The 25531-nt window shown below is 42.1% G+C and overlaps 3 protein-coding genes across 4 annotated transcripts; 2 read left to right on the top strand and 1 right to left on the bottom strand.

The window, feature by feature from the left end:
• LOC8059796 (glutathione S-transferase T3) lies at positions 1123 to 3525 on the top strand. 2 transcript variants are annotated; one of them, XM_021457453.1, is made up of 3 exons: positions 1123 to 1450; positions 2203 to 2650; positions 2727 to 3525. In XM_021457453.1, the coding sequence occupies exons 2-3, from the start codon at positions 2213 to 2215 to the stop codon at positions 3357 to 3359; spliced, it is 1071 nt and encodes a 356-aa protein (XP_021313128.1). In that variant the 5' UTR covers positions 1123 to 1450; positions 2203 to 2212; the 3' UTR covers positions 3360 to 3525. The 2 variants fall into 2 exon arrangements, with proteins under 2 accessions (XP_021313128.1, XP_021313121.1); XM_021457446.1 differs by having other exon boundaries at positions 1123 to 2650.
• On the top strand, positions 7134 to 10831 carry LOC8082027 (general transcription factor IIE subunit 2). Its single transcript, XM_021455388.1, has 5 exons — positions 7134 to 7294; positions 7865 to 8131; positions 8569 to 8700; positions 9060 to 9176; positions 10127 to 10831. Exons 2-5 carry the CDS (start codon positions 7865 to 7867, stop codon positions 10466 to 10468), a joined length of 858 nt encoding a protein of 285 aa, XP_021311063.1. The 5' UTR covers positions 7134 to 7294; the 3' UTR covers positions 10469 to 10831.
• Positions 17225 to 21424, bottom strand: LOC8082026 (AP2-like ethylene-responsive transcription factor AIL5). The gene is made up of 9 exons (XM_021451475.1): positions 20895 to 21424; positions 19659 to 20274; positions 19440 to 19522; positions 19263 to 19271; positions 19057 to 19145; positions 18789 to 18862; positions 18321 to 18371; positions 18048 to 18124; positions 17225 to 17943 (listed from the first exon to the last, which is right to left on the bottom strand). Exons 1-9 carry the CDS (start codon positions 21091 to 21093, stop codon positions 17507 to 17509), a joined length of 1635 nt encoding a protein of 544 aa, XP_021307150.1. The 5' UTR covers positions 21094 to 21424; the 3' UTR covers positions 17225 to 17506.

The raw sequence follows: 25531 nt of genomic DNA, 5'->3' as shown, positions 1-25531 counted from the left end.
ATGTTAGACAATAAACACTCATGAAACACATATAAGGTCTCATTTGAATCCTTAGGGATTATATAGCATATAGATTAAAAAATTCAGAAACCTATAACTCCTTCCAAATACACAAGATTCTAGTGGATTTTAACACATAGACATAAAATCCTTTTTTAAATACATAGACATGGAATCCAATAAAACACATTAGATTTTTCTATCTAGATTCTTAAAATCCATTTTGAGCCAAACGGAACCATTATTGAGCATAGAACACAATTATATCATAGCCGTTGTATACAACTCAATATGTTTGGTTGCAAAGCTCACATACATCTTGTATGGTTTGCTTGTACTCTTTGAAAAATGATTCAGAAAGTCCTTACAAAAAAATTCGTCTCTAGCTCTAGGATGTCCAAAACAAATTAGTCGCTAAAGCACTTTTGATTCAACAACTTGCTGCATGCATTAGGCTACCTCTAGCTACTATCTGTAAGTCTACAACCTGAAAATAAAAGTTTACATTCATAAAAAATACAAACCGAAACTTGATATTGGAGAAATCATAGTGTCTGAGTGCTTGGTAGCCAACACAGCGCAGAGCACCATTCACCCTGCCCCCCTATTTTTTATGATTTCCTATGTTAAGTCGGTTCTTATTTTTTATCATCATAGTGAAATTTGGCCCTTGTTTGTCACATTGTCCTCGCTCAAGCATCTCCAACAGTTTGCTAAATTTTGTTTGCCATATTTTGAGTTTTAGCAACTTGGTAAAAGATTTGGCAAGTGAAAAAAATGACCATCTCCAATAGTTTGTCATTTGGACTTGCCAAATTAATAAAAAAAAGGCCTACGCCCCAACTACCAACGATCCATCTATCCCCGTGGCCCGTGCATGACGTGTGGCCGCCGGTTGTAGGAACTCCCAGCGATCTCGTCAGCAGCAGCTCCGTGCGTGACTCGTGGCCGTTTCCACGAAGGTTAGCAGGACATTATCTTCCCCTCGACAGCAGCATGAAGTTTTCTATGTCTCTTGATGCATCAAACTCAGAAGTAGATAGGCGATTGAAGTTTGTGTACTCACTTTAAATTATTGGATTAGGAATCATGCCTACATGTTAATTTTAAATCACTCATCTCCAACAATTGACAAAAAGCACTTGGCATCCTTGAAAAATTGGCAAAAGTGGCAAAAATGCATCTCCAACAGTTTGGCAAACACATTTGGCAAATTGACACGCTTGGCAAAATCATGAGCCGCGCTCGCAGCTATCCGCCGCGCGGACTCGCTTGGCAACGCGCGATCTCTCTTCTTCTTTCCCTTTCCCGCGCGACAAGTGAAACTGTCCGTCGTCTGAAGGTCGCCGCGCCCTTCCTCCCAGATCGCCGTCGTCTGAAGGTCCGTCGCGACCAGGTGCTCATCTCGATCTGAAGTTGTGCCCCGCCGCCGCCGCCGCCGTGTGATCAGGTATGCATCGGTCTGTCGGGCCTCGTCCATCGTCCATTGTTTGGATCCCGCCAGGGCCTCGTCCATTGTCTAGGGTTCGCTATATCCATCTGATTGTTTCATTCTACATCACTCAGACACATCGATCCTACTAGTATATATACATGACAGATCAGTTCAGTTCACACGTACTGCATACATACATAATCAGTTCGATGAGCCTTCAAGAGTGGTTTGTCTTTGTGCCTCCTTTTCTTGGAACATTGGTCACCTAATAAGCAGATAAACTGCATGTACGTGTTTCCTGTAGGGCGATACAGCATGTTCTCTGAATCAGCGTGCTGGCAAATCTACGTGTTGCCCATGAGCGAATTTTCAGTAACTTTAATCTAGATTAGTATGACTTGACGCACTATTCAGCACTTTCAGCCTATTGAATTGACTCTAAATCTATTATGAGAATAAGCACTTCAGACGATTCATCTGCATCTGATTGCCCCCAACCATTCACGGTCTCCTGTAATGAAGGCCAAACTTTAATATGACAAAAGAAGAAGCAGGTAAAGAACTTCTGTAAATGACACGAACAGTCTGAATGGCACCTCTGAAAATTCAGAACAGAAGCTGGGAAAGAATCTTGTATATATTTCACGATGTACTGCATATATTAATGCATATATTTGCTGATTCATCGGATGGTATTGTTCAGTAAAGTTTGTGTATATATATTTTACGGTGTTCTCTCTTGAATGGTCTTGTATATCTTATTTCAGACTCATTTAGATGGATCCACAAGGAGAAGATTTCTTGTCGGGGATTCTTCTGGATGGAGAAGGTGACCATGTTTCAGGTTTGGACGACCTTGTCATTCCACTGACTCCACAGGATACTCAGGCTAGCCCCGAGGTGGAAGTTGTTGCTTCTCGTGGTAACAAGGGATCGAAGAGGGCCAAAAATTTTAGTGTGGAGGAAGACGAAATTGTTTGTGAAGGATGGTTGGTCGCTAGCAAAGATCCAATTCACGGAGCCAACCAAAACCGTACTAGCTTTTGGGGTAAGGTTCATGCTTACTTTTGGGAGCACAATAAGGGTACAACTCCAAGGACAGAGAGTTCACTTCTGCATAGATGGCTCTCAATTCAGACCGCAGTGAACAAGTTCACTTCGTGTTTGGAAGCGATTGAACGTAGGAATCAAAGTGGTACAACTATACAAGACAGGGTACTATATCTTCAAATTTTAATTTCATCTTGTTCTGTTTACGACAGCTACATATATTGACATACTACTTGTGCAGATCGCAGCTACCCTCATGATGTTCTCAGGAGTAGAAAAAATGGATGGGAAGAAGTGCAGCGTTGTGTCATGTTACAACATACTGAAGGAGGAGGACAAGTGGAAAATCAAAAGGAAGGAACTTCTGCAGCTAGAGAAACAAGCAGCATCAGGAAACAAAACCAAAAAAAAGTCCACCAAGGTGGCTCGGCCAAGGGAAGAGGAAGGAACCAACAACGGGCAAGCTGGCGATGATGATGCTGCACAACCAAGTACAAGGATTAGATCAGATGGGGTCAAGAAGGCTAAAGAAAAGCTAAGGCGAGGTGGTGGCGAAGCTTGCTTGGAGGCCATTGATAAGATGTGGGCAAAGAAGGAGGCTGCGGACATTGAAAAAGAGAAGGCTAAGAATGAGAGGTTTATGTTGTCTTTTGAGCTAGACAAGGAAGCACTAGAGCTAGAGAAACAAAGAGCTAGAGAAGCACTAGAGATAGAGAAGACAAGAGCTGCTTCAGAGAAGACAAGAGCCGAAGCCGACTTGATTAAGCAAGAGAAAGAAATAATGTTTGCGGACACTACCTCCCTTTCCACGATTCAGCGTGAATGGGTGGAGATGATGCAGAAAGAGATTATGGCTAAACGTCGTCCAATTTAAATTTAGTTAAATTATTTAATATCTACAACATTTAGTTCAAAATTTTCATTCACCAGAACCTTTGTTTCGTGTAGTCTTAAATTTATTTCAGTACAACCTTTTGTTTGTATGCAGAACCTTTGTTTAATTATTATATCTGAATATTTAAATCAGCAGTTTGATTTTATATACGTGCATGAATTATACGTGCAATGCATGGTCTTGTAGCATCACGTGTACTCGCCTGCACATCACCTGAATGCAATGCCGATTCTCGGCTGCCCCCCTTGAATGCACCTTCGTTGATGCATGCAATCATCAAATTATAGTAGAACTAATTAATCATCCGGCAGAGCAAAGCAAACATGAAGTCACCGTGTGCAGATGGCCGAGATGTCCGTCGGTTGGAAACAGGTACTTGTGGGCCTGTTTTTTTTACGTTTGTTAAGTCATTTTGGCAAACTATTGGAGATCATCAAATATTTGACTTGCCATTCTTTTTATCAACTTGTCAAAAGTCAAGATTTGCCAAACAGTTTTTGCCAAACTGTTGGAGATGCTCTTAGAAGTAATTGGAATGTTAATGACATCCAAACCAGAAACATGGTCATGTTGTCCGTCGAAAAGAATCCCCGACAAAAACTCTTCTCCTTGATTCTCCATGACTCTAACAAAAACAAAAAATTACATCAAAATACATACAATCTTTCAACAATATCATGACAGAATCAAAATCATCTCAGCATTCTTCCTACACAGATCAAAATCATCTCGGCAGCAAGATGACTGGACTGCAGAATGCCGGAGAGAGATGCACACTTGCAGAATGCCGGAGTGATGCCTCCATCGGTGTGTGCTGACTGGACTGCAGCAGTACGTGTGAACCTACCGTGATAAACAACACACCACGGCTGCTTCCATTGTCATTCGACTGCATAAACAAAAGCTGAGAGCGGTACACGAACACGACTTCCAGCGACGGTACGCGAACACGACTTCCAGCGACGCGCGAACACGAGGCGCGCCGTCACGTCGCGTTGCGTGCCCTCGCCGAGATAGGAACAAGGCGATGGGATACGAACAAGGATACCCTAGACTTCCAGCAGAGATCGAAAATACCTGTTTTGAGATTTCCCGTCCTGTCGGACTCGCGAGTTCCAGCACAGAGAGTCGCGGCTTCTGCTCCTCAATGGCCGGCGCCGGGATCTATTCCAGGACGGCGTGGGAGGCACCGATGAAGGACGGTGGGAGGGGATCGGATAGCACGCGAAGTTTCACACACCTCGCGGGAACAAGGAGGGACGGCGCGGGAGTACGATGCGCGAAGGAGTACGCGCGTGTAGAAGTACGTGCGCGGATCAAGTCGATGGCAACTCTAGATTTTTGGCAAACATGTTTAGCAAACTGTTGGAGAGAGTTTTTTCCATTGATTTGCCAAAATTTGTGGGATGGCAAATATTTTAGCAAACTGTTGGAGATGCTCTTATTGTCTTTACCTTGTTGAAATGGGTTTGAGCAAAACTGCGTAGGCCCAACCAATACTGAGGCTATTGTCTGTGTAGGCCCATCAAACAACCAATCTTGTGGGCCGTATAACAAACTCTCGGTCCGTCAGCCCACCGCTTGGAATCCGATGATAAATACTAGTGCTCCTGCAAGGCTACAAGTGCACGCGCAGACGAGATGTTCGTCCACCAAAGTCGGTTTCGTCCACGCGTGCACCGGATTCGAGATCCCACTCACCGACCAAACCCTAACCCCCTTGAGGAGATCGCCACGGACCCAGCGCCTCTGAGGCTTTGATCGCTACGTCCACCAGAATCTCAACCTTTCATCAAGGATACATGGGAGGTGTTCCGACGCCTAGAACGCCCTACTTGTCCTTAAGGCAAAATTGGGTGTCGCATAGACTAATCTGGTAATCCGGATCTGTGATGGTGGAATTTGGAGCGAACTTTGATAGGATTGCATTGAGATCGTGTCCTATTCTGGTGATTGGTTGAATGATTGCTCCTATCTCAATTTTTTGGGTTCTGCTTTTGAAACCGAAATGCTTATTTTGGAGTATTATTGGGATGATGATGCGTCAATGAATTGTTTGAAGTGCTAAATTGTGCCATATTCCGACGATGTTGAATGGTTGTTCCTAACTCGATTTTTAGGTTATGCTTTCGAAACCGGGATGCTTATTTTGGACTATTAGTGGGACGATGATACGTGGATGAATTGTTTGAAGTGCTTGCTAACCAGCGCACAATATGGAATACACATTGGTATGGTTATCATATTGGCGTATCAATATACAAATAATTTATCATTTGTAGGTATCAATAGAATTTGAGTATGTAGTTTGATGATAAGTTTGAGTATAAATTGTCACGTTGAAATAGCATTAGGCGAGAACTACCGTACTCTGAATTTAACCTAACCATCGTATCTTTGTATGTTTTATGGCATCACATCAATGAACATAGTACTATAATATTGGGCGTGCAAAATATTTTCACTTTTAACATGCACAATAATAAACAAAAAAATAACTATGAAAAATTTTAAAACTAAATATGTGATGACTACTTTCATAAACTAAATATTTTCTAAAGTACGATAATTACTTCAAGTTATTTAGTCAGTTTCTCAAATAGAGTTTCTAGTTCCATAAGATAATAAGAAGGCAAATGTGTAACACCCTCTAACATTTTTTCTACTACGATCATATTTCTTTTCTCTTAATAAAATATTACTTTTTCTACTCTAAAAGTTGTTTCTACCTGTAGAAAAAAATATTTGTGCCATAAAGAACAACTAGTGTAAGAGTGGCAACATTCCTAATTTGTTAATTATGCGGTATTATTTTTTGTATATTTTTTGAATGTGTAGTTGTTTTTATGGTCAAACTCTTTCTATTTGTATCCTATCATTTCAGGCCTTATTTTGCTCTTGCCTCACAACTATGAATATCTTTTCAACTTATATACCTTTGTTTGAGTTGGAGCTTTTCTATGACTTAAGGCTGCTATGTTTACTGTCTTTGTGCCTTGCAAATAATAAAAACTCAATTAGCCAGATTTATTCAAGGTTAATAAAGTATGACAATTCTAACACATGAAAGTATTTTGCAACATAATTTTTAACCCTGTTACAACATAAAAATCCTCAGTAAATTATAGAATCAAAAGAGAGTGATAGAAAAACTCAAGTTTTTCATGATATATTAAAGTGTCAATACTCTTTATTAGTTCTTGTTGGAGCATGATTTTTTAGTTGAGTTCTTACTATTTTTTATTGATGATAAGAGTTCTTAGTTTATGTGAATTATTGTTCACATTTAGCAACATAAAAACATTTCATATTTATTTTGGAAATTGCCATAAAGAGAATTTTTTTATTTTAGAAAAAAATTGTTATCGCTGTTGGTTTGTGAAATTGGTATATGTTCTTGTAAAAATAGTTTCTAGCTTCAATAGAAAAATATTCAACCTTAATAAAACGTAAAAAGTTCCATTTACTCATTTACAATGTATTATATATCTACTATCCAGTGATAATGTCCAATGAAGAGAATATATATGAAATTTCTGTTATATTATTTAAAACATATGTTTTACTAGCCATCGATAGTGTCAATGAAGACAATAGATATATGAAATCAATGAAAATGAAAATTTAAAAGGGAGAGAAAGAAAAATAAAAAACGTAATTTTCAAGGAAAGTGAAAAACTGAGAAAACGGCCCACGAGAAGCCCGTGCGTTTTTTTTTTCAATAACGCCGCCGATGCATCCGTCTTCCCCTTCCGTCCGCTGCATCCCTCTTCCCTCCTCCGTCTCCTCTCTCTCTCTCTCTCTCTCTCTCTCTCTCTCTCCCTCTCCCTCTCCCAGACGACTGGGCCGCCGCCGCCCTAGGCCAGGTGCTGAGGTTTTCCCTGGTCTCTTCGCCGGCGGCGAGCACCCACCAGGTACTTCCACCCCTTCTCTTCCCTTCCCTTCTGTGCGAAGCTGAGCATCGAAACCCTAACCTAAAGCTATTTAGCTATTTGATTGACAATCCTCCTAACTTCGAAGTTTTTGCAAAAAATATTGGGTGTACATGTGTACACCCATGTCCCTTTACTGGATCCTCCCCTATTCAATGTACCTCAATCCATTCAGTTCTTTGCAAACACTGCTTAATAAGATATAAAATATTTGTATCAGACATTGCCATAAGTTTCTGAAAATACCATAGACAACTAAGTTTATGAGGAAGTTGGTTATCATACGACTAACTATTTTTGTCTTTTTGGTCTTATATATAAATTGAAAAGATGTTATTCTTAATTTGATATATCACTTCTAAAAGAGAAGCAGTACATCGTCCTAAAGTGCTAGGCACCTCAAACAGTTGGTGCTACATCTTACAATGCTCAGATCTCCGATTGCCATTGGCCCTATGAATTTAGAGATGTAAAGATATTCCATGTAATCATTTTCTTATGCTGCTGGGTGCCATATATAGTTTATATAAATGTTTGCTTATTTCCATCCAGATGGCTCTGAATGATCGTCTGAACAAATTTAAACAGCAGCAAGAGAGGTGCCAGAATACTCTATCTAGCATTTTTGCAAGCCAGACTTCGATTTCAACGTCAAAACATGTTCCAGGGATTCAACCAGTCAATGCCCCATTGGCTCCTATAAAACCACTGCATCCTATTAAATTCTCAAATGATACGGAAAGGCTGCAGCACATCAATTCAGTAAGGAAGTCTGCTGTGGGAGTACAGATCAAGTTAGTGGTTGAACTGCTTTATAAGGTAATCTCCAAAAAATCCAACTTGATGCAGTTTCTGCAATTGTACCAATTTTCTGAATCATATACTTACAAGTGATCTAGTATTGGAAAGTGGTCACCTATTAATTGCAAATCAGACTGGTGTTGGACAAAGGATGATTCTTACATAGGTTCAGCTGCTATTTGTGATGTTAGAGTGATGATATTAACTGGGAAGTTGAGCAGTATTGTAGATATTAATATTCCTCTAAATTAAATGTAATCAATATACTAGTGGAGTCATCAGACATGAGTCATCTTGCTCCAACATCAGTTGTAGCATTATTTTGGATTTTTGGCATGATTAGAAACTTCCCAGTCCAGGAAGGGAATACAGAATGTTTTCTTTGAACCTTCTTCCTGGAATATATATGTATAGTGATAGTGGATGAACTAATGTAGTTTCTTTTGTGCTTGCAGACAAGGCAATCATTTACAGCAAAGCAAGTAAACGAAGCTACCTATGTTGATATTCATGGTAACAAGGCTGTATTTGACAGCTTAAGGAATAATCCCAAAGTTTTATTTGATGGGACTCGTTTCTCTTACAAGGTAAATGCATTCGATGTTGTTCTGTTAGCAGTTTCATTGAATTTGCACATTCATGAATGAAACTGAACATTTCATGAATATTACTTTGATGCATAAAATCTTTCGATTTCACTGCTCAATCTCTAAATCTAAACACACAAGGAATGTGCCAGCTGAAACTTTCAATTAACTTGTTTGATCGCGCATGTGGCAAGCTAAACATGCCACACTTTCATATTAATTCATTTTTGAAATTCACTATCCATTGTGTTAAGAGATGGAGGGAGGGTATTTTAGTGAGAGCAAAATTTGGTAGGTTTTTCATCTTTTCATATGGTTTGCTTGCATTATGAACTGACCTGCCTTCTGCTCTTGTGCAGCCAAAGCATATTTTGACAGGAAGAGATGAATTGCTTGGTTTGATCAAGGAGAAAGAGTGTGGCCTTCCTGTTGAGGACATCAAAGATGCTTATCCATCTGTATTGGAAGATTTGCAGGTTCAATATTTTGAAAGCTTGCTGAATTATGCGAATCAATTTTGTGACTGAACTGATATGAACTCATCCCATTCAAATATTAAGAAGCCAATTAGCCTTGTGTGAAGGCATGGTCTTCTAAATGAGCTTTTTTTTGATATACCAAATTATGAGTTTATGATCTTGCCTTTTACAAGGTACCAAGTTTGTACTAATGGCACTTAGGGCCTGTTTAGATTTGAAATTTTTTGGCCTAAAGAGAAAATTTTTTGTAGAATTGGGGCCTGAGAACTAAACGGGGCCAAAAAATTTTGGGGCCAAAATTTTGGGCTGCAAGTGTGCACGCACTCCCATGGAAACCCACCAATGACAACTTGAGCTGCATGCAGTTGCAGTTGTCATTGGTGGGCTTCCATGGGACTGCGTGCACAGTTGTAGCTCAAAATTTTGGCCCCAAAATTTTTTAGCCCCGTTTAGTTCTTAGGCCCCAATTCCATAAAATTTTTTTTCTTTAGGCCAAAAAATTTCAAATCTAAACAGGCCCTTATCTATGTGAAGGCAGGCACTAAGATTCACATGATACCTCTTGATACCCCCCCCCCCCCCCCGGGCACCACCAACCAAAAAAAAACCTATTAAAACACTCTTTTTAAATTATAGTGAGTATTGACTGAACCTTTTGCTTGTATGTTGTAGAAGTAGGTTTCCTAGGACTTCCACTGTTTTTTTTTTGTTTGGCTTATTACTTTCTGGAACAAGTACTGGTTGCCTCATTGTTTTATTTTAAACGTGGAGGTTCTCTCTGATTTGGGCTGTCATCTATTCTATTGCGAATGCGGAGGTGTTCTCTGGTGACCAATGTATTGCAGTCTGTATTTGCAGCTTCAGAGTAGCCTTTTGTCCTCTGTCATAACATAGGTGTCAAAAGTTTGGTTTAGTAATATGGTGTATAACAATTTTTTTTCACCCAGGCTCTGAAAGCATCAGGTGATGTCTGGTGGCTATCAAGCACCCAGTCCCAGGAAGACATGGCGTACTTTAACGACCCTCGATATAATATCACGGTCGACAATGACCTGAAGGAGCTATTCCTGAAGACAGAGCTGCCACGGGACATGCTGGACGTTGAGAAGGAGATAAAGAAGAGTGGCGAGAAGCCAATGACCAACACGACCAAGCGGCGCGCATTAGCCCAGATCCTTGACGCTGCACCCAAGACCAAGACCAAGGGCAGCAAGAAGAAGCAGCGTCGCCTCACGGGGAAGAGCAAGGGGCTAACGAACATACATATGCCGGAACTGTTCGATGCTTGAGCCGTCGGCTGGCGCTAGCAAATGGAGCACGATACGGCCGAGCTGGCAAACGGTTTACAAGCGATTTTTGTGCCAGATTTATGGTGCTTAACCGAGTGAACGGTAACACTAGTTCCGTTCCGTTAGGATCTTTGAATCGGGTATCGAGTTACCGATTCGCCCAATTTTTTAGTCCAGTTGACATGTTCTTTTTCTTTTGAGTCGCTTTAGCAAACGAGACGTAATGAAAATATTTGTGCAGTGCTCTAATACTACACCCAGGAAAAGCGCAATGGGCCTGAAGCCTGTTGGACACTCTGGACTGGTTTCGGGTTACAAGAAATGGTGCTTATTTTCGGTCCCGCTTTGATTGGTTTGAGGTTACCAGAATTCTCATCCCTCATTCTCCAGTTTATTTTTTGGATTATGAGTTCTCAAAATCCGTCTTGGGTTTTTCCAGAATCCCTCGTAGAACTAGTTTGGTTTCTAGCAAAACTTGAGGAAAAACATATGATTGAGAATCGCCTTTGGTTTACATGAATGGAGTAGGCCACTCGACTAATCTAACCTAATCTGCGCATTAGGTCTTAGTATCATTAAATGGATTATTGAATATATTTTTATAATATAAACTTATTTAGGGATACAAATGTTGCTAATACTTTCTATAAACCTAAGGGGGTGTTTGGTTTGGGTGGTAAAGTTTAACAGATACGGTAGCAGTTTCGTCTTATTTAATAATTAGTATTCAATCATGGACTAATTAGATTTAATAGATTCGTCTCTCAATTTACTCTCCAGCTGTGTTTTTAGTTTCGTATAGTCTATATTTAGTACTAACATTTGATGTGACGGGCGGTAAAGTTTAACAGGACAAACCAAACACCCCTTAAGTTTGACTAGTAGGAATCCTTTAACTCTATAGCGATACTATGGCCTTGTTTAGTTCCTAAAAGATTTCGGATTTTAGTACTGTAGCATTTTCGTTTTTATTTGACAAATATTATCCAATTATGGACTAACTAGCCTCAAAAAATTCACCTTGTGATTTACAGGCAAACTGTGTAATTAGATTTTGTTTTCATCTATATTTAATGTTTTATGCATGTATCCGAAAATTCGATGTGACGGGGAATCTTAAACAGTTTTTTGTTTTTTGGGTGACTAAACAAGGCCTATGTTTGGTAGAGGGAATAATTTTAGTTATGATGACTAACAATTACCACTAGCTCATCTAAGTAGGACCTTAGGATGGGGTAACTTTTAGCTTGGGATCCAAACATCCTTGTAACCTGCGCGGCGACTTGTCCAGTTTAGGGTTTACAGATGAAATCGCAGCGACGGGTGGTCACTTCACTGCAGCGCGGTTCACGGTTCACCGGCCCAAGAATCCACTGGGCCTGCTGATCAGGGCCTTTGTTTAGTTCCGAAAACTGAAAAGTTTTCGGAACTGTAGCACTTTCGTTTTTATTTGACAAACATTATCTAATCATAGAGTAACTAGGCTTAAAAGATTCATCTCGTGATTTACAGATAAACTGTGCAATTAGTTTTTTATTTTCGTCTATATTAAATACTCCATGCATGTGACGTAATATTCGATACGACAGAGAATCTTAAAAAGATTTTGGTTTTGGGTTGAACTAAACAAGGCCTTGCCAATCAGGCTACGATACTGCAGAAGTTGAGTGCTAGCTGTAGGCCGTAGGCCGTGGCTGAACGGTACTGAACGCTGAACTGCACAAGTGGTGGAGGACTAGTGTCCAATGTACTACAGCTGTGTACCGTACAGACACTGTTGAAGGATACCATAGTAGTACGTACTATGAGCTCGTCTGGTTGGCTCGTTTGCGATGAGAAGTATAGTACTACTCCTATCACAGAGAGAGTAGCAGTACAATGCTCCTACAGTATGTGCGTACTGGGTCCTGGCGGAGGGTCAGGAGAGAATCCTGTCCTAGAGATCCTTGTCAGCAACGGACACGATTGCGAATTGCGACGCTGCACCAAGGAGCCGCGCAGCGCAGCGCAGGCGCGCTCGGAGAGACCCGTCGCCTTTTCTTTTTGGCATCTTTAAGACGCGACGCAGGTCACGCACGTCCATGTTCAGTTCAGCTGCAGTGACGACACTGCACGGCGCTGCGCTGCACTGCACTGCACTGCACTGGCGCACTGCACAGGAGGACAAGGGCGCCTCGCCTGCCCCTGCCAATGCCAACAACTTGTTTTTGTAGATGGGACGAGGTGCTGCGTGCTGCCACTTTTGGGCACGTTATCGTAGAGGGCGCTGGTCAGTCCGCCAGCGCAGCCGCCGGATTCCCGCGTACCCGCTGCTGCGTCGGAGTGTGCACTGCGCAGGGACCTCTCGCTTTCCCTCCGTTCGCCCATGCATGCGTTGCCAGGGTCTTCGGTCTTGCGGCGCCAGGCGCCCGCGCGCCGAGCCAGAGCAGGCGCCCCGCGAAAATGTCATTTGTTTTCGGGAAACGCTGCCGACAGCTCGAGCCATTGAAAGCAGCACCGAAGCACGCAGCAAAGTGAAAATTTGACGTGACGTTGGGTTCCTAGCGACCTTGTTTATTAGGCCGAGTTCCCTATAATTTTTTTAGATTTTCTGTCACTATTAAATTTTACAACACGTACATAGACTATTAAATATAGATTAAAAAAAATTAATTTTATAGTTTATCTAAAATTTGCGAAACGAATATTTTAAACCTAGTTAATCTATGATCGTATAATATTTATCAAATACAAACAAATATACTACAGTATCCGTTTTGCAAAAAAAAAAAATTGCAACTAAACAAGGCCTTTTACTTCAAGAACCATTTTGCAAAATAGTGAGGATTTTATATCACATCAGATCTTATGTCACATATATATAGTATTAAATATAAATAAAAACTAATTACACAGTTTGTTTATAATTTGCGAGACGAATTTTTTAAGTCTAGTTAGTTCATAATTAGACACCAATTGCTAAATACAAATGAAAGTGTTATAATAACACTTTGCAAAAATTTTCACCAACTAAACAGACCTGTATCTCGTGAGGCACATCATATCAGATAAAATATTGAAAACAAGAGTCATTATAATTAATGTTTATCTTTATATGATTATATTTTTATAGATATAGTTAGCTAGAAGCTGGCTCGCATTCACCAAGATGGTCTTGGAGAACGGAAATGGATCTCGTTTACACGAGCCAAGTTGAGAAGGTTCGATCTTTTGTGTATCCAATGGGACACGTTGTGACCTTCGTCGTTTAGACAACCGAATAAGCAGATCTTATATTTCACGGACCTTGTGCAGGCAGCTAAACAGGTTATACAACTCGTTCCATGGGATTTGCTATGTGCAGTGCCAACTACTCCCTCCATTAGGATGTGATCCGAGTCAAACTATCCTAAATTTGATCGATTCCACATAGTAGGGTATTGACATCTATCATATCCCAGAAGAAAATTATGGAACTATAGTTTTATGATGTATGTAATGATGCCAACTGATGTCGTAAGTGTTTTTTGTCCTATTTGTAAACTTGGTCGAACTTAGGATTGTTTGATTAAGGACAACTCAAAATCTATTATAGTTCAGACTAGGGGGAGTACAACTCTATATATTTCACAACAAATCATTCTAACCAATGCCAAACAATATAAGGAATACAACCCACCACTAGGCCCTTTGTGCCAAATGGTGAGTACACCGTCTGCCCTATGATCACCGTTTGCTTCCATTGTGAATCTTGATGTCGTCTATAGGGAGATGAATAAATTTAAAACCTTTTACGTGCATGTCAGAGCAAACTCATAAGCAGAGGTCCAAAACTGGCTAGGACAAATTTGTCTGTGGTTTGTATCTCAAACGACAAATCAAACTTTGTAGAGGTGTTCTTGAGGTGCTCATCAATTTGTTCACAAATCACCCACACTCACAAACAAGCACACCCAAGTTGATCAAAGCAGAAGCACAAGTATGGGATAGAAATGAAAATGTGAGGCAAACCAAATGGACTCAAAAGGATTATTTCCTGAAGTTTAGGTTCACCACTTGAACCTTATATCTCTACTAAGGAAGCTGTGAGCAGCCCCCAAAGGTCAAGCTTTAGCAGGATCTCTTTTTACAACTTTCATTGATCTCACTAGATAATATTTCCCCTTGCGAGTGCAAGATAACAACCCTCACAAATTATCCATTGAATACACCCCAAGCATGGGAGCTCGTTAAGTGCTACCAGCCACCTAGTAGGCTTGACCTCAAAGAGTTGGTCTTCTTCTATAATTTCGATAGCCTAAAGCCCCCAACCTAAACCCAATACACAATCCTTCTGCTTTGCCAGAGTCTATGGTGGACCACACCCTCCGACCATCGTCATCCTATTGTTACCTTTGTCTTACCAAAATTTGACTTCCTCCACCTCCAATGTCTTTCGACAACAAGTCAACAACCATACTAGTAATGCATGTGCATCAAATAAGATTTTCGAGGGCAATGACTCCTTCTAGGAGTCAAGAGCAAGTCGTGAGATAGACTAGGATGAGTGCACTTCCTAGCCTATTAGCTAGTAGGCACATTGCATCCACACAAAGCTATGCTCACCTCTGGTTGTCCGTATCTCAATCACCTTAATTTTTAATCACACTACCAAACTATCAACGCGAACTGCTCCCTAGTGTCATTTTTATAAGGCTCCCAAGTCATTGGAACGTTGGATTGCCCAATCACCAGCAGTCTCTACTGTTGGCTCTATTTTTTGAAAGATAAGTTTCTACTTATACTTACTAAGACGGAAGCAATTATGAAGTCAAAACATACCAAGTATGTTAGGAGATTCTAGTAAGCAGGTCCCAAACCTACCTAACGAACCTAGAGTTTAAACGTGATTACCAGGTGTCACCCCACCTCTCAACCTCACCTTTCATTAACTACACCTTAACCTCAGGTTTCACTAGCTAAGGAGGATGCTCACCACCGCCCTCGTCTCCCTACCAAGTCCCTACTATTTTTGACGCAATACACCACCTCCATTTTCGCTAATACGAATGTAAATTGCTTCTGAGCTCAATGCGAAAACTCCCTCCACCATCCAATTGCCTTCTTCCACCACCCAACTGGCTTATTCCAATCTAGCTCCATTGGGAGAGGATAAGGTTTGTTGGATCTCATTGTGCATCAGAATGAATTTGAGTTTTTCATAAGTCAAACAATTTTAAGTTTAGATAATGTATATTTCATGCTCATTTGATTCATAACTATTATCATTGTTTACAAAAAAATAGTTAAAATTTAGGATGGTTTTACTTAGGACAACTCAAAATCCATTATGTCCTAGGATGGAGGGAGAAAAGTGTGTAGGCTAGGGTGGTAATTCCTACCATGGTTCCAAGACCTCCAGGGCAAAGTTCATTTTTTCATAGCACAGAAAGTTCATTGAGAAAAGAAAAAAAAGAATATACTACATCCACCGCACAACTTAATTAGCAAGCAGGCGTAGATTGGTCCAATAACTTGCAAATTGCTCAAATATGTACATCAACTTGGCAATTTGGTGCATCTATAGTATAAAGATTAGTAGCACGATAAATATATGCCCACATATTGGGTGTTTGGGTTACTATTAGGATCCGTATCTCGTGTGTTATGCATGAGGCTAATGGTGAGTAGTATAACAATGAAAGTTTGCACACAACCTTGGTTCTTCTCTACATGACCAAAAAGAGTGTCCATCTGCTCTCCAAGAAAATGCATTGGAGGAGAGCTTGACAACTGCAAGAAAGATATCACGTGGCGGCTACTCCATGCTAAAGATCACCTAAGGTGCCACTTACAAGGGATCCTTGTCGCTAAAAACCAGGTGGCGCTCCTCGTGAATACAATGTGTGCTCGTACATTGTTCTCTTGGCCCTAATCTTTTGTTCTTGTCCTCTATTCTAATTACACAAAGGTAGTAGGGGTTTGATCGGAAGAGGATCGCTGCTGGTTCACAACATGAATATGGTCATTATGATCACACGAAGTTTGACTTCCGTTCCACGGAAGGACGATCAAGAGTTTTGAGAGCGATAACTCAATTTCTATGTAGGGTGGATCGAATCGTGTTATTTTTGGGTTCAAGATAGAAGATTTATTTTTGTTTTTAGTGTGAATGTGCCATTTTTGTAATATACTAATACCAATAAATTTAGTATTATTTCGTATTAGATTTTGGGATGTTCGTGTTGAATGGACCATCCATTAACCCTAGTCCATAACATGTGTCAGCTAGCACTATTTTTCCACTCCAGCAACATTCCGTATATGCAGCAATTTGCGAAGTTGTTGCGCTAGTATGAATGGTTTACTATTAGACCAATATACACTCGCCGACCAAGTTTTTGTACGGTTAACGCAATTTACCGGTGGTAATCGGAAAGTATATCTCACTACGTACTCCACAAGAAGCTGCCAAAGATTAGTCTGCTAACATCGTCACAAAGATCCAGATAAGGCCTTGCTCAGTTCGCAAAAACGGGTGAAAAACGGCACTGTAGCACTTTCGTTTTTATTTGACAAATCGTGTCCAATTATAGAATAAGTAGGCTCAAAAGATTCATCTCGCGGTTTACAGATGAACTGTGCAAATAGTTTTTGTTTTCATATATATTTAATGCTCCATGCATGTGCCGCAAGATTCGATGTGACGGAGAATCTTGAAAAATTTTGCGAACTAAACAAGGCCTAACTACTGTTGGATTTTTTTTCTCCGATCAATACTACTACTGGAATGTTCAGTGAAGAAGAATGAACCAACATGCATGCATGTCGAACCATTGCATTACATATTGCGGCAAAATTGTCGCCATCCTGCAAAGAAGACAGCGAGCGTGCAACATGCATCTGGCTTGCAGAGGGTCCGTCACAAAAAGTTCAGCTGTTCGTCGCTTCTTCACCGCCCCTACTACTGCCGAAGTCGTCGTTACACTTACACCTCGTGCATGCAGGTGCAGTGCCATGCATTTCTTCACTAACTACGACTACTACTACGTGCTCTACGCGCGCGGTTGGTTGCCACAATCAACAGTCATTCCACAGCGCGAACACCGGTAGCTGGTGCACGCCTGCCACCGGCCGCGCCGCCGCCGCCGTCGCCGCCGCCATCCAGCTGCTGCCCTCGCCGGCCTCCAGCTTCATGGGGTGGCCGTACTGGAGGCCGTGCAGCAGGTGCGCGCCGCGGTGTCCGGCGGAGGTGTCCGAGTTGTCGGACACGGCCTGGTCGCCGCCGCCCGGCGCGTCCGACGACCGGTCGGCGCCAGCAGCGTCGATGGCGAGCGCCGGCGCGTCCGGCGGCTGCGTCGGGGAGCGCCTGCACGCGTCGCCGCCGCCGATGAGGTGGGTGCTGGCGCAGATGCGCTTCACGTCGTACTTGCTGATGTCGAAGTTGGTCACCGCGTTGAGGCCACGGAACTTGATCGCCGCGATGTCGTACGCCTCCGCCGCCTCCTCCTGCGTGCCTGCACAAGTTTTATTATCATCAGGGAAACAAAAAAACACAAGTTGAGAGGGCTATCACAACACAAATTTTTATCTCCACACTGCACATGTGACAAGAACTTACTGAACGTGCCAAGATACAAGTCCTTGTTGCCAGCGACCCTCCCAATCCTGGCTTGCCATCTCCCGTGCTGGTGATGCCTGCGTGCGTTTGCATGGGGAACAAGCAGGACAAGAAAAGGTTACTACACGAGCAGGAGGATGCGTGTGCGTGTGTGTGCGTGTTGGTGAGATCAGAAAAATTCAGGACTCCCACAGAGGCACGCAGAAGTTTTGGGGTGTTGGAAAAGGCAGCAGGTGGGGTGCAAAAATGGGCGAGCAGAGGGCAGCACGGCACCTTGTCACTCCTCTGTACATGGATGCTCCACGCGAGAAGCCGCTGCTGTTCCTGCGACAACAACTTTTGTAAGCGGCCGGCGTTGGCGTTGGTGAGCGCGCCAGATGTTTTGATACAGTTTTGGATGCATGTGAATGAAAAAAAAAAAGAGGATTCAGAAACAACAGTGAGCAGGCAGCGAGGTTTTGTTTCTTGTGACGTTCAGGCACAGGGCTCTTCTGAAGTTGGCACGTGAAAGATTCCATGCATTCAGAAGAATTTTCAAACCAATTCTCTCTTCATTTCAACTACTGTACTCCGTGTGCTGTAGTGTACTAGGACTGTAGGAGTAATGCAGTTGGGCTTGTTTGTTCCATGCACATAAAACTTCTTGCAGCTGTCCCTCCATATTATGACATTATTATTACATAGTATTTACTACATATGAGCAGGGGTACGGTGTAAATAAGAACTGCTATCATGCAGTACCTTCTCAAGTGTGCAATGAACTCCTGCCTTGACATGTGTTTCATCTCCTCCAGCTCCTTCTCGTAGTGGCTCAGCTACAAGTAGTGCCAGAGGCCGGCCAGTGGATCATCAGGAAACATAGATAGCATGTGTGTGTACGAGCCATTCATCAAATGCAAAAATTAAGAGCGCAGGAATGATGCTGAACGAGAACGAGGCCTGCCGGTCCCTACTTGAGCAGCTGATCGACAGGGCCTTTTTTCATGGATGGAGTTAGAGATGAACGTACTGGGAAATTTATGTGAGTTGAAGGGCCCCAATACTTGAGAGCAGCAAGGTCATAAGCCCTCGCAGCCTTCTCCTCCCTGTCATACCCGCCTGCCCACAACAGTCATAGCAAGATACGGTGAACATGTGGAGTAACAGCATTGGCCACAGTTGTGTGCCAATGGAAATACCAGCTGGGCCAAGGAGGCTAGTATAGCAGTAGCTCACCTAGGTAGACTGCTCGTTGTCAGCATTGCATTGCATTGCAAGAATCAAGAACAACAAGTTAATTCACGTCAGTTAACACTCGAATCGAATGCATGCAGTGTTAAACATTGAGGCTAGAAACTGAAGGTTTCAGGAGGAGGATGAAAGGCCATGGCTGGAATTGTGCTAAGCTCTCACCTTGCCTTCCTTTCCTAGTCTGGCCTTCCTTCCTGCATGTGTTGTCCCACAGGTGAGCCTCGTACCTCCCGGTCCATCTGTGTCTGCAGATCGATCGATAGATTTTACACATCAGGATGATGATCGATCAAGCTCGGAACGACGACGTTGAAGCAACAACGCGAGATCTTGAGCATGTACGCATGCATGCTCAAGCACAGCAACTAACGCCCAACCAACCTGGTGACGCCGCGGAACTGCGAGGTCCGCTGCCCGAACGTCTGCGCGGGCTTGCGGTGCACCGGCGGCATTGGCGCCGCCGGCAACAGCTGCGGCGGCTCAGCCCCCACATCGTCCGTCACGGCGAGCGACAGCGCCGCCGCCGCCGCCACCGGGCGCTCTGGCGGCACGTACATGGCCTCCCGGAGCCAGGACTTGATGCCGGAGATGGACATGGACCCGCCGACGCCGCCGCCGCCGGCGCTGTACATTGGCACTGCGCCAGGCGGGCTCGCGTTGAGAGGGGCGCCCAGGAAGTACTGGCCGTGGTGGGATGACACGAACTGGTGGTGGTGGTGGTGGTCCGGGAAGCCGCCGCCGCTGCAGGGCGGCGCGTTCATGTTGATCCCCAGGGCAATGCCGTTGCCGCCGCCGCCGCTGCTGCCGTGGTAGTACGAGCCGCACGAGAGGGGTTGGAGGTCGTGGACCTCGTGGTACTTGTTAGCCTGCTCGGCGTGGCTGCACCTGTCGTAGAAGCTGCTGCTGCTGCTGCTCCTCTTGTTGTTGCTGCTGCAAGTGACGCTCATGAAGTCCTCAAGCTTGGGGCCGTTGGCTTCTGCTGCGCCGTGCCTCCAATCTGCACAGGGACGGACAAGCTAAAATGATGCTTCCTTTTCGAGAGAGCGCCCATGGGCCAACAACAAGTGCACTGCAGTACACTCTTACGTTCAGTGACTTCTCAAGCACTTGCAAGTTGCCCGGAGTTAATGAAAACAACAACTGGTACTACTATATACAGGTGAAGATCTTTGTCTGTTTCTTTTTTCTTTGACAAGTAATTAAGGTGAAGAACTCAACACGATCCAAGATCATTCATCAAGATACCAAAGTCCATTCATCAAGAATCTTCTAATTTAGATTTAGAATTTTGTATGAATCTCTTGAGTCAAGAAGATATATAGAAGCATGATTTCTAGGTTCTGTTCTTGTTGGTTGCTAGCCGAAGTTATTATTAAAAAAAAAGCCGCACCCATATATGTCATCTAGATTTCTTCATGTGTTGTTTGTACTACCATGAACGGAAATTGACAAAACATGCAAAGCATCGAAAAGGGAGAGAGCTGTGCTCCACAAAGACTAGTACCAATCATAACCTTCCAAAACCTACTTAAAAAAAACAAGCTGCTTCCTCTCAACCCTACAGTCTACAGACATACACATACTGAAGCAAAAGCTAATGAGCACGCATGCAGTTACCTGGCGCAGAGGTATAGTGCAGAGAGCCATCGGGCTGGAGCGGCATGGCGACGAGAGGGACAGGCGAAGCCGCCGCGGCAGGCGAGGAGCAAGAGCCGTCTCCTCCATCCCCGCTCGCGCTCGCTCCGCCGTCGCCATAGCCGCCCCTCCCTGCGGAAGGAGACAAGGAGAAGCCGAGCCAGCCGTTGTTCATGTCCATCTCCTCCTCCTCCTCCTCCTCCTCCGGCCCGCTCACACAGAGAGAAGGAAAGAGAGATAAGATCAGAAGAAGACGGAAGGGGACAGGAACCGACGATGATGGAGTCCCTGGGGGACGACGACGACGACGACGACGACGATGATGATCCTTCTCCTTTTTCAGAGAAAGACTTCTTTTTGGACGCGAGAGTGGCTGTTTCTTGCAAGCAAGCGAAGCAAGAAAGGCAACTGGATTGCTTGGTGCCGGAGGAGGACGACGAAAAGAGCCTCCTTTTTGACGTTTATGCGAGCAAGCTATATATGGCTATGGGGAACGATATGAATGCGAATTGCAAGGAGCCCAAGAAGCGTTTAGCGTAGGTGACGACTGACGAGCGATCGAGAGGCCGGCCGGGTGTGTGAATGTGTGATAGACTGCGTGAGAGAGTGTGTCCATGCAAAACAAAAGTTTCGGTGTGCAAACTATGCATTGCATGCACAGATGCGAGCGTGGACCGGCGTCTGCTTTTGTCTTGGGGGCTGTGCCGTGCCATGCCATGCCACGCCATGCCGTGCCGATCCATCAGTGGAAACGTCTTGCAGCGTGGCCTGTGGCTGTGGGTGTGGTGTGGCATGCAGCTACCACAGCGGTTCAGCCGGTGCCCGGGGCCGTCCTGCCAGGCTTCTAGCGGCACGAGGAGCTAGCTAGACCTAGCCTGGCTGCCCTAGACGTGTGAATGTGTGACGCCTCATCTGTCGTCTCGCTCTATCCTTCTTTCGTCGTCGTTCGTCTCTCTCTCTCACGTGCCGGCCGAACTCGATCGATCCACGGCCCACGGGTGCCGCCTCGATCATGCATGCAAGGAAATGCGCGCAGATCTTCTCAGGTGATTTCGTGATCCAGAGATCAAGAACAGATACTCCCCCAAAATCGGTGTACAGAAGTCATTTCGTTTTTATTTAATAATTAAAATTGTTTAATTATAGACTAACTAAGTTTAAAAGATTTATCTTACGATTTACATAGAAATCATATAATTAATTTTTATTTTCGTCTATATTAATACTCTATGTATTTAGCGTAAGATTTAATATGACAGAAAATTTTAAAAAGTTTTTTTATTTTTTTGAGTGAACGGCCCGTTCGCATCGTTGTGATCACATCCATGGATCAGCATAGCGCTGCACCCATGCATGTTTCATCTCGCTAACGGATCGAAGTGTTGCAGGACAGGACTCGTCTTCACTTCTTCCGATTACTCCTACTGTACGGTTCACTTACACTTTGTACTACTATAATAAAAATCCCATAAGAAGATTTGTTATGGGAATCAAACTTTTTTAATTTTAATTAGGTTTATTATAAAAAATATTAACAATATTTATATTTTAAAATAAGTTTATTATAAAAATATATTCAGCAATCTATCTAATCATACTAATTATGTATTATAAATGTTAATATTTTTTTATATATATATTTGAATAAAGTTTAAAAATATTTAACTTCTAGAGAAACGAGAATGATATTTTCATGGGACGAAAGGAGTAGTCTAAGCTTTTGCCATATTTTTAAAAAGATAGTCACATTACCGACGACGTCGACGGATCTAGAATTTTTTTCATGACTAAGATCTCTGTGTACTGGAAAAATACTTGTATATCTCTTCCTATTAACGAAAGCTACCCATTAATTATTGAGCATACATTTCCTTTTTTTTCATTTCTAATTTTAATACGTAGGTTAGGTAACTGCTTCATTCGGGACTTCATTCTTTAAAAAATATTGTAAGATATTGTCTTCTGGTATGCTTGCACTACTTCTCTCTCATTATAATAAATCATCCGATGAGAAATCATCTATTTTATTGAACATCCAAAATCACCATTTAAAACATTGCAATATCTTATAATGCAACATGAAGAAAACAACACATTTTATAGATATATGATCAAATAAGAAAAATGAAACTTGTCATATGATAACATTTATAAAAATAAATCAATATAGTTAATCCAAAAGTGCAACCATCGACACGATACTCGCACATAATCGATAAACTTGTTGCAGCATTGTACATTTTTAGAAATGATAAGGTGAAAAGGCTCACGTGACTTATAAAAATATTAATTGTCCAAAATAAGTTTCAGAAACATTTGCAACATGTTTGTCATAGAATCTGCACACTTCTTTGCCGTTCACGTCTATATGCTTGTAGTATTTGCTTCACGTGTGATCATCGACCATGTTTCCCCTCGTCTTGTCATGCTCATTGCTTCGCGCTCATTGTCTACCTCATATGACTCCCCAGTAAGGAATCACTCTGTTGGATGTGGATGACACCCCTCTATAGATCTACAAAGACTTAGAGAAAGTTCAAGCTCTTCCATACGGAGGGGTTGCTGGTGTAGAGAGACTGCAAAAGAAACCGAAAATCGTGCATGTGGTGGAGGCGACCAGGCAACTATGCACTACATCGATCCCTGATGAAAACAGAGCCTCCACCATTTGGGGGCTAGAGCACTAGAGGAAAAATAGTAAAAGAAAGAGAAACCTGAATTAATGGGGTGACGATGAATGAATAAAAAGTTTAATTGGTAACCAGGATATTTATATATACTACCTTTTTTGACATCATATTGTTTTGATACAGAGGTATATGGGTCATTTGGCAGTCACTTAACACTGTAGCAGAGAAAAGTGACGGTAGTGAAATTTAGAGAAGAAAAAATCAACTTATTGTTACGTAAAGAACTTCTATTTTTAGAGTAACACAGAAGAAGGCCGATTTTTTTATGCCAAATAGGTAAGGCCTCGTTTAGTTCACCCCGAAAATCAAAAATTTTTTAAGATTTCCCGTCACATCAAATTTTGGAGCACATACATGAAGCATTAGATATAGACGAAAATAAAAACTAATTGTACAGTTTGCTTGTAAATCACGAGATGAATATTTTAAGTCTAGTTAGTTTATAATTGGATAATACACCCTCCGTCCCAAAAAGAGTGTCGTTTTGGGTTTTCGTGCTACAACTTTGACTCAATTTGTAGAAAATGTGTGCAATATTTATATCTCTAAATAAATTTGTTAAAAAACTAGACTTAAAGATCTTTCCAATAATACTAATTATATACTATAAATATTAATATTTTTTACTATATATTTAGTTAAAGTTATTTTTCGGGAAGCGCAAACGACACTTATTTTGGAACGGAGAGAGTATTTGTCAAATAAAAACGAAAATGTTACAGTGTCGAAATTCGAAATGTTTTCGGAATTAAACAAGGCCTAACTCTCTCCAAATACCCCAACGTTTATCAGATGGAGTGGAGTACTTCTAGTTTGCGAGTTGACATTCACGCGAATCGAGCCAGAAGGTACGAGAATCCATGCAGGTGCTCACGTGAAATAAACTCGAGTACGGATGGGAGGGGAGAGAATACTTTTGTCGTGCAAGCCTGCAAAGCTGCCGAAAGTATAGCAAGGGAGATGGGCAATCGTGACAATTTTGTGTTGATATTTTTGGAGGAACAATGGTGTTGATATCTCGAGGCACACCTATCCTGACGAAAATCTACGGAAGATACTCGATTGGACGGGCCGTCCTACTCGCGCCTCTACATATGGAGTACTACCGCTTTGGCTGTTGGATTTATTTATCCATAGAATTTTGCAAAATTTTTCACATTCTCAGTCACATCAAATCTTTAGACGCATACATGGAGTATTAAATATAGACAAAAATAAAAACTAATTGCACAGTTTGGTCGAAATTGACGAGACGAATCTTTTGAGCCTAGTTAGTCCATGATTGGACAATATTTGTCAAATACAAACGAAAATGCTACAGTGTCCATTTCCCAAAATTTTTCGGAACTAAACAAGGCCCTAGTGATCCTGGCTAAAAGCAATGTTAACAACAGAGCTAAATGTGTGGCTATCAATCAAGTTATATATAAGAGTCAAATTATATAATAGTTATTTTCTATTTAGTAATAAAAAAGTTTTATTATTATATGATACCATGATTTAATTTCTCTTTCTTACTCCTCCTCACATATATTATTATTTGAGCCTATATATGTCTATGCTTCTGCGCCTAGCTAGTGTTATAATAAGGTTAGTCTCAATGTAGATTTTATTAGAGTTTCATAGACATTAAATATGCTGATATGTCGCAGTATTAAGGCCAGCCTCAATGCACAATGCATAGTTTCATGACACAGTTACCAAAACTATAAACTAGGTAACCGAGCCACATGAGTTTCATGGGGGATAAAACTTCTCTCTCATCTGATAAAACTCCTCCATTTAATGACCCTACCAAGTCAGCAATTTTACTTATGTGGCACCCTATCTAATGTGCATGACACTATCATGAAACATACATTGAGACTGGCCTAATGAAGTGAGAGATGATAAGAGTTTTATAGGAGTAGAGAGAGTTTCATCTCTATA

This window comes from Sorghum bicolor, chromosome 1 (genome assembly GCF_000003195.3).
Source record: "Sorghum bicolor cultivar BTx623 chromosome 1, Sorghum_bicolor_NCBIv3, whole genome shotgun sequence".
Classification (NCBI taxonomy): Eukaryota; Viridiplantae; Streptophyta; class Magnoliopsida; order Poales; family Poaceae; genus Sorghum; species Sorghum bicolor.
This window is presented reverse-complemented; position numbering and strand designations above follow the sequence as displayed.

Coding starts and splice junctions, on each gene's coding strand:
- LOC8059796 (XM_021457453.1), top strand. CDS start 2,213: ATGGATCCACAAGGAGAAGATTTCTTGTCGGGGATTCTTCTGGATGGA. Junction 2,651..2,726: donor GTACAACTATACAAGACAGG/GTACTATATCTT, acceptor CTACTTGTGCAG/ATCGCAGCTACCCTCATGAT.
- LOC8082027 (XM_021455388.1), top strand. CDS start 7,865: ATGGCTCTGAATGATCGTCTGAACAAATTTAAACAGCAGCAAGAGAGG. Junction 8,132..8,568: donor TGGTTGAACTGCTTTATAAG/GTAATCTCCAAA, acceptor TTGTGCTTGCAG/ACAAGGCAATCATTTACAGC. Junction 9,177..10,126: donor CTGTATTGGAAGATTTGCAG/GTTCAATATTTT, acceptor TTTTTCACCCAG/GCTCTGAAAGCATCAGGTGA.
- LOC8082026 (XM_021451475.1), bottom strand. CDS start 21,093: ATGGACATGAACAACGGCTGGCTCGGCTTCTCCTTGTCTCCTTCCGCA. Junction 20,275..20,894: donor GCACTATACCTCTGCGCCAG/GTAACTGCATGC, acceptor GTCCCTGTGCAG/ATTGGAGGCACGGCGCAGCA. Junction 18,863..19,056: donor CAACTCACATAAATTTCCCA/GTACGTTCATCT, acceptor CACTACTTGTAG/CTGAGCCACTACGAGAAGGA.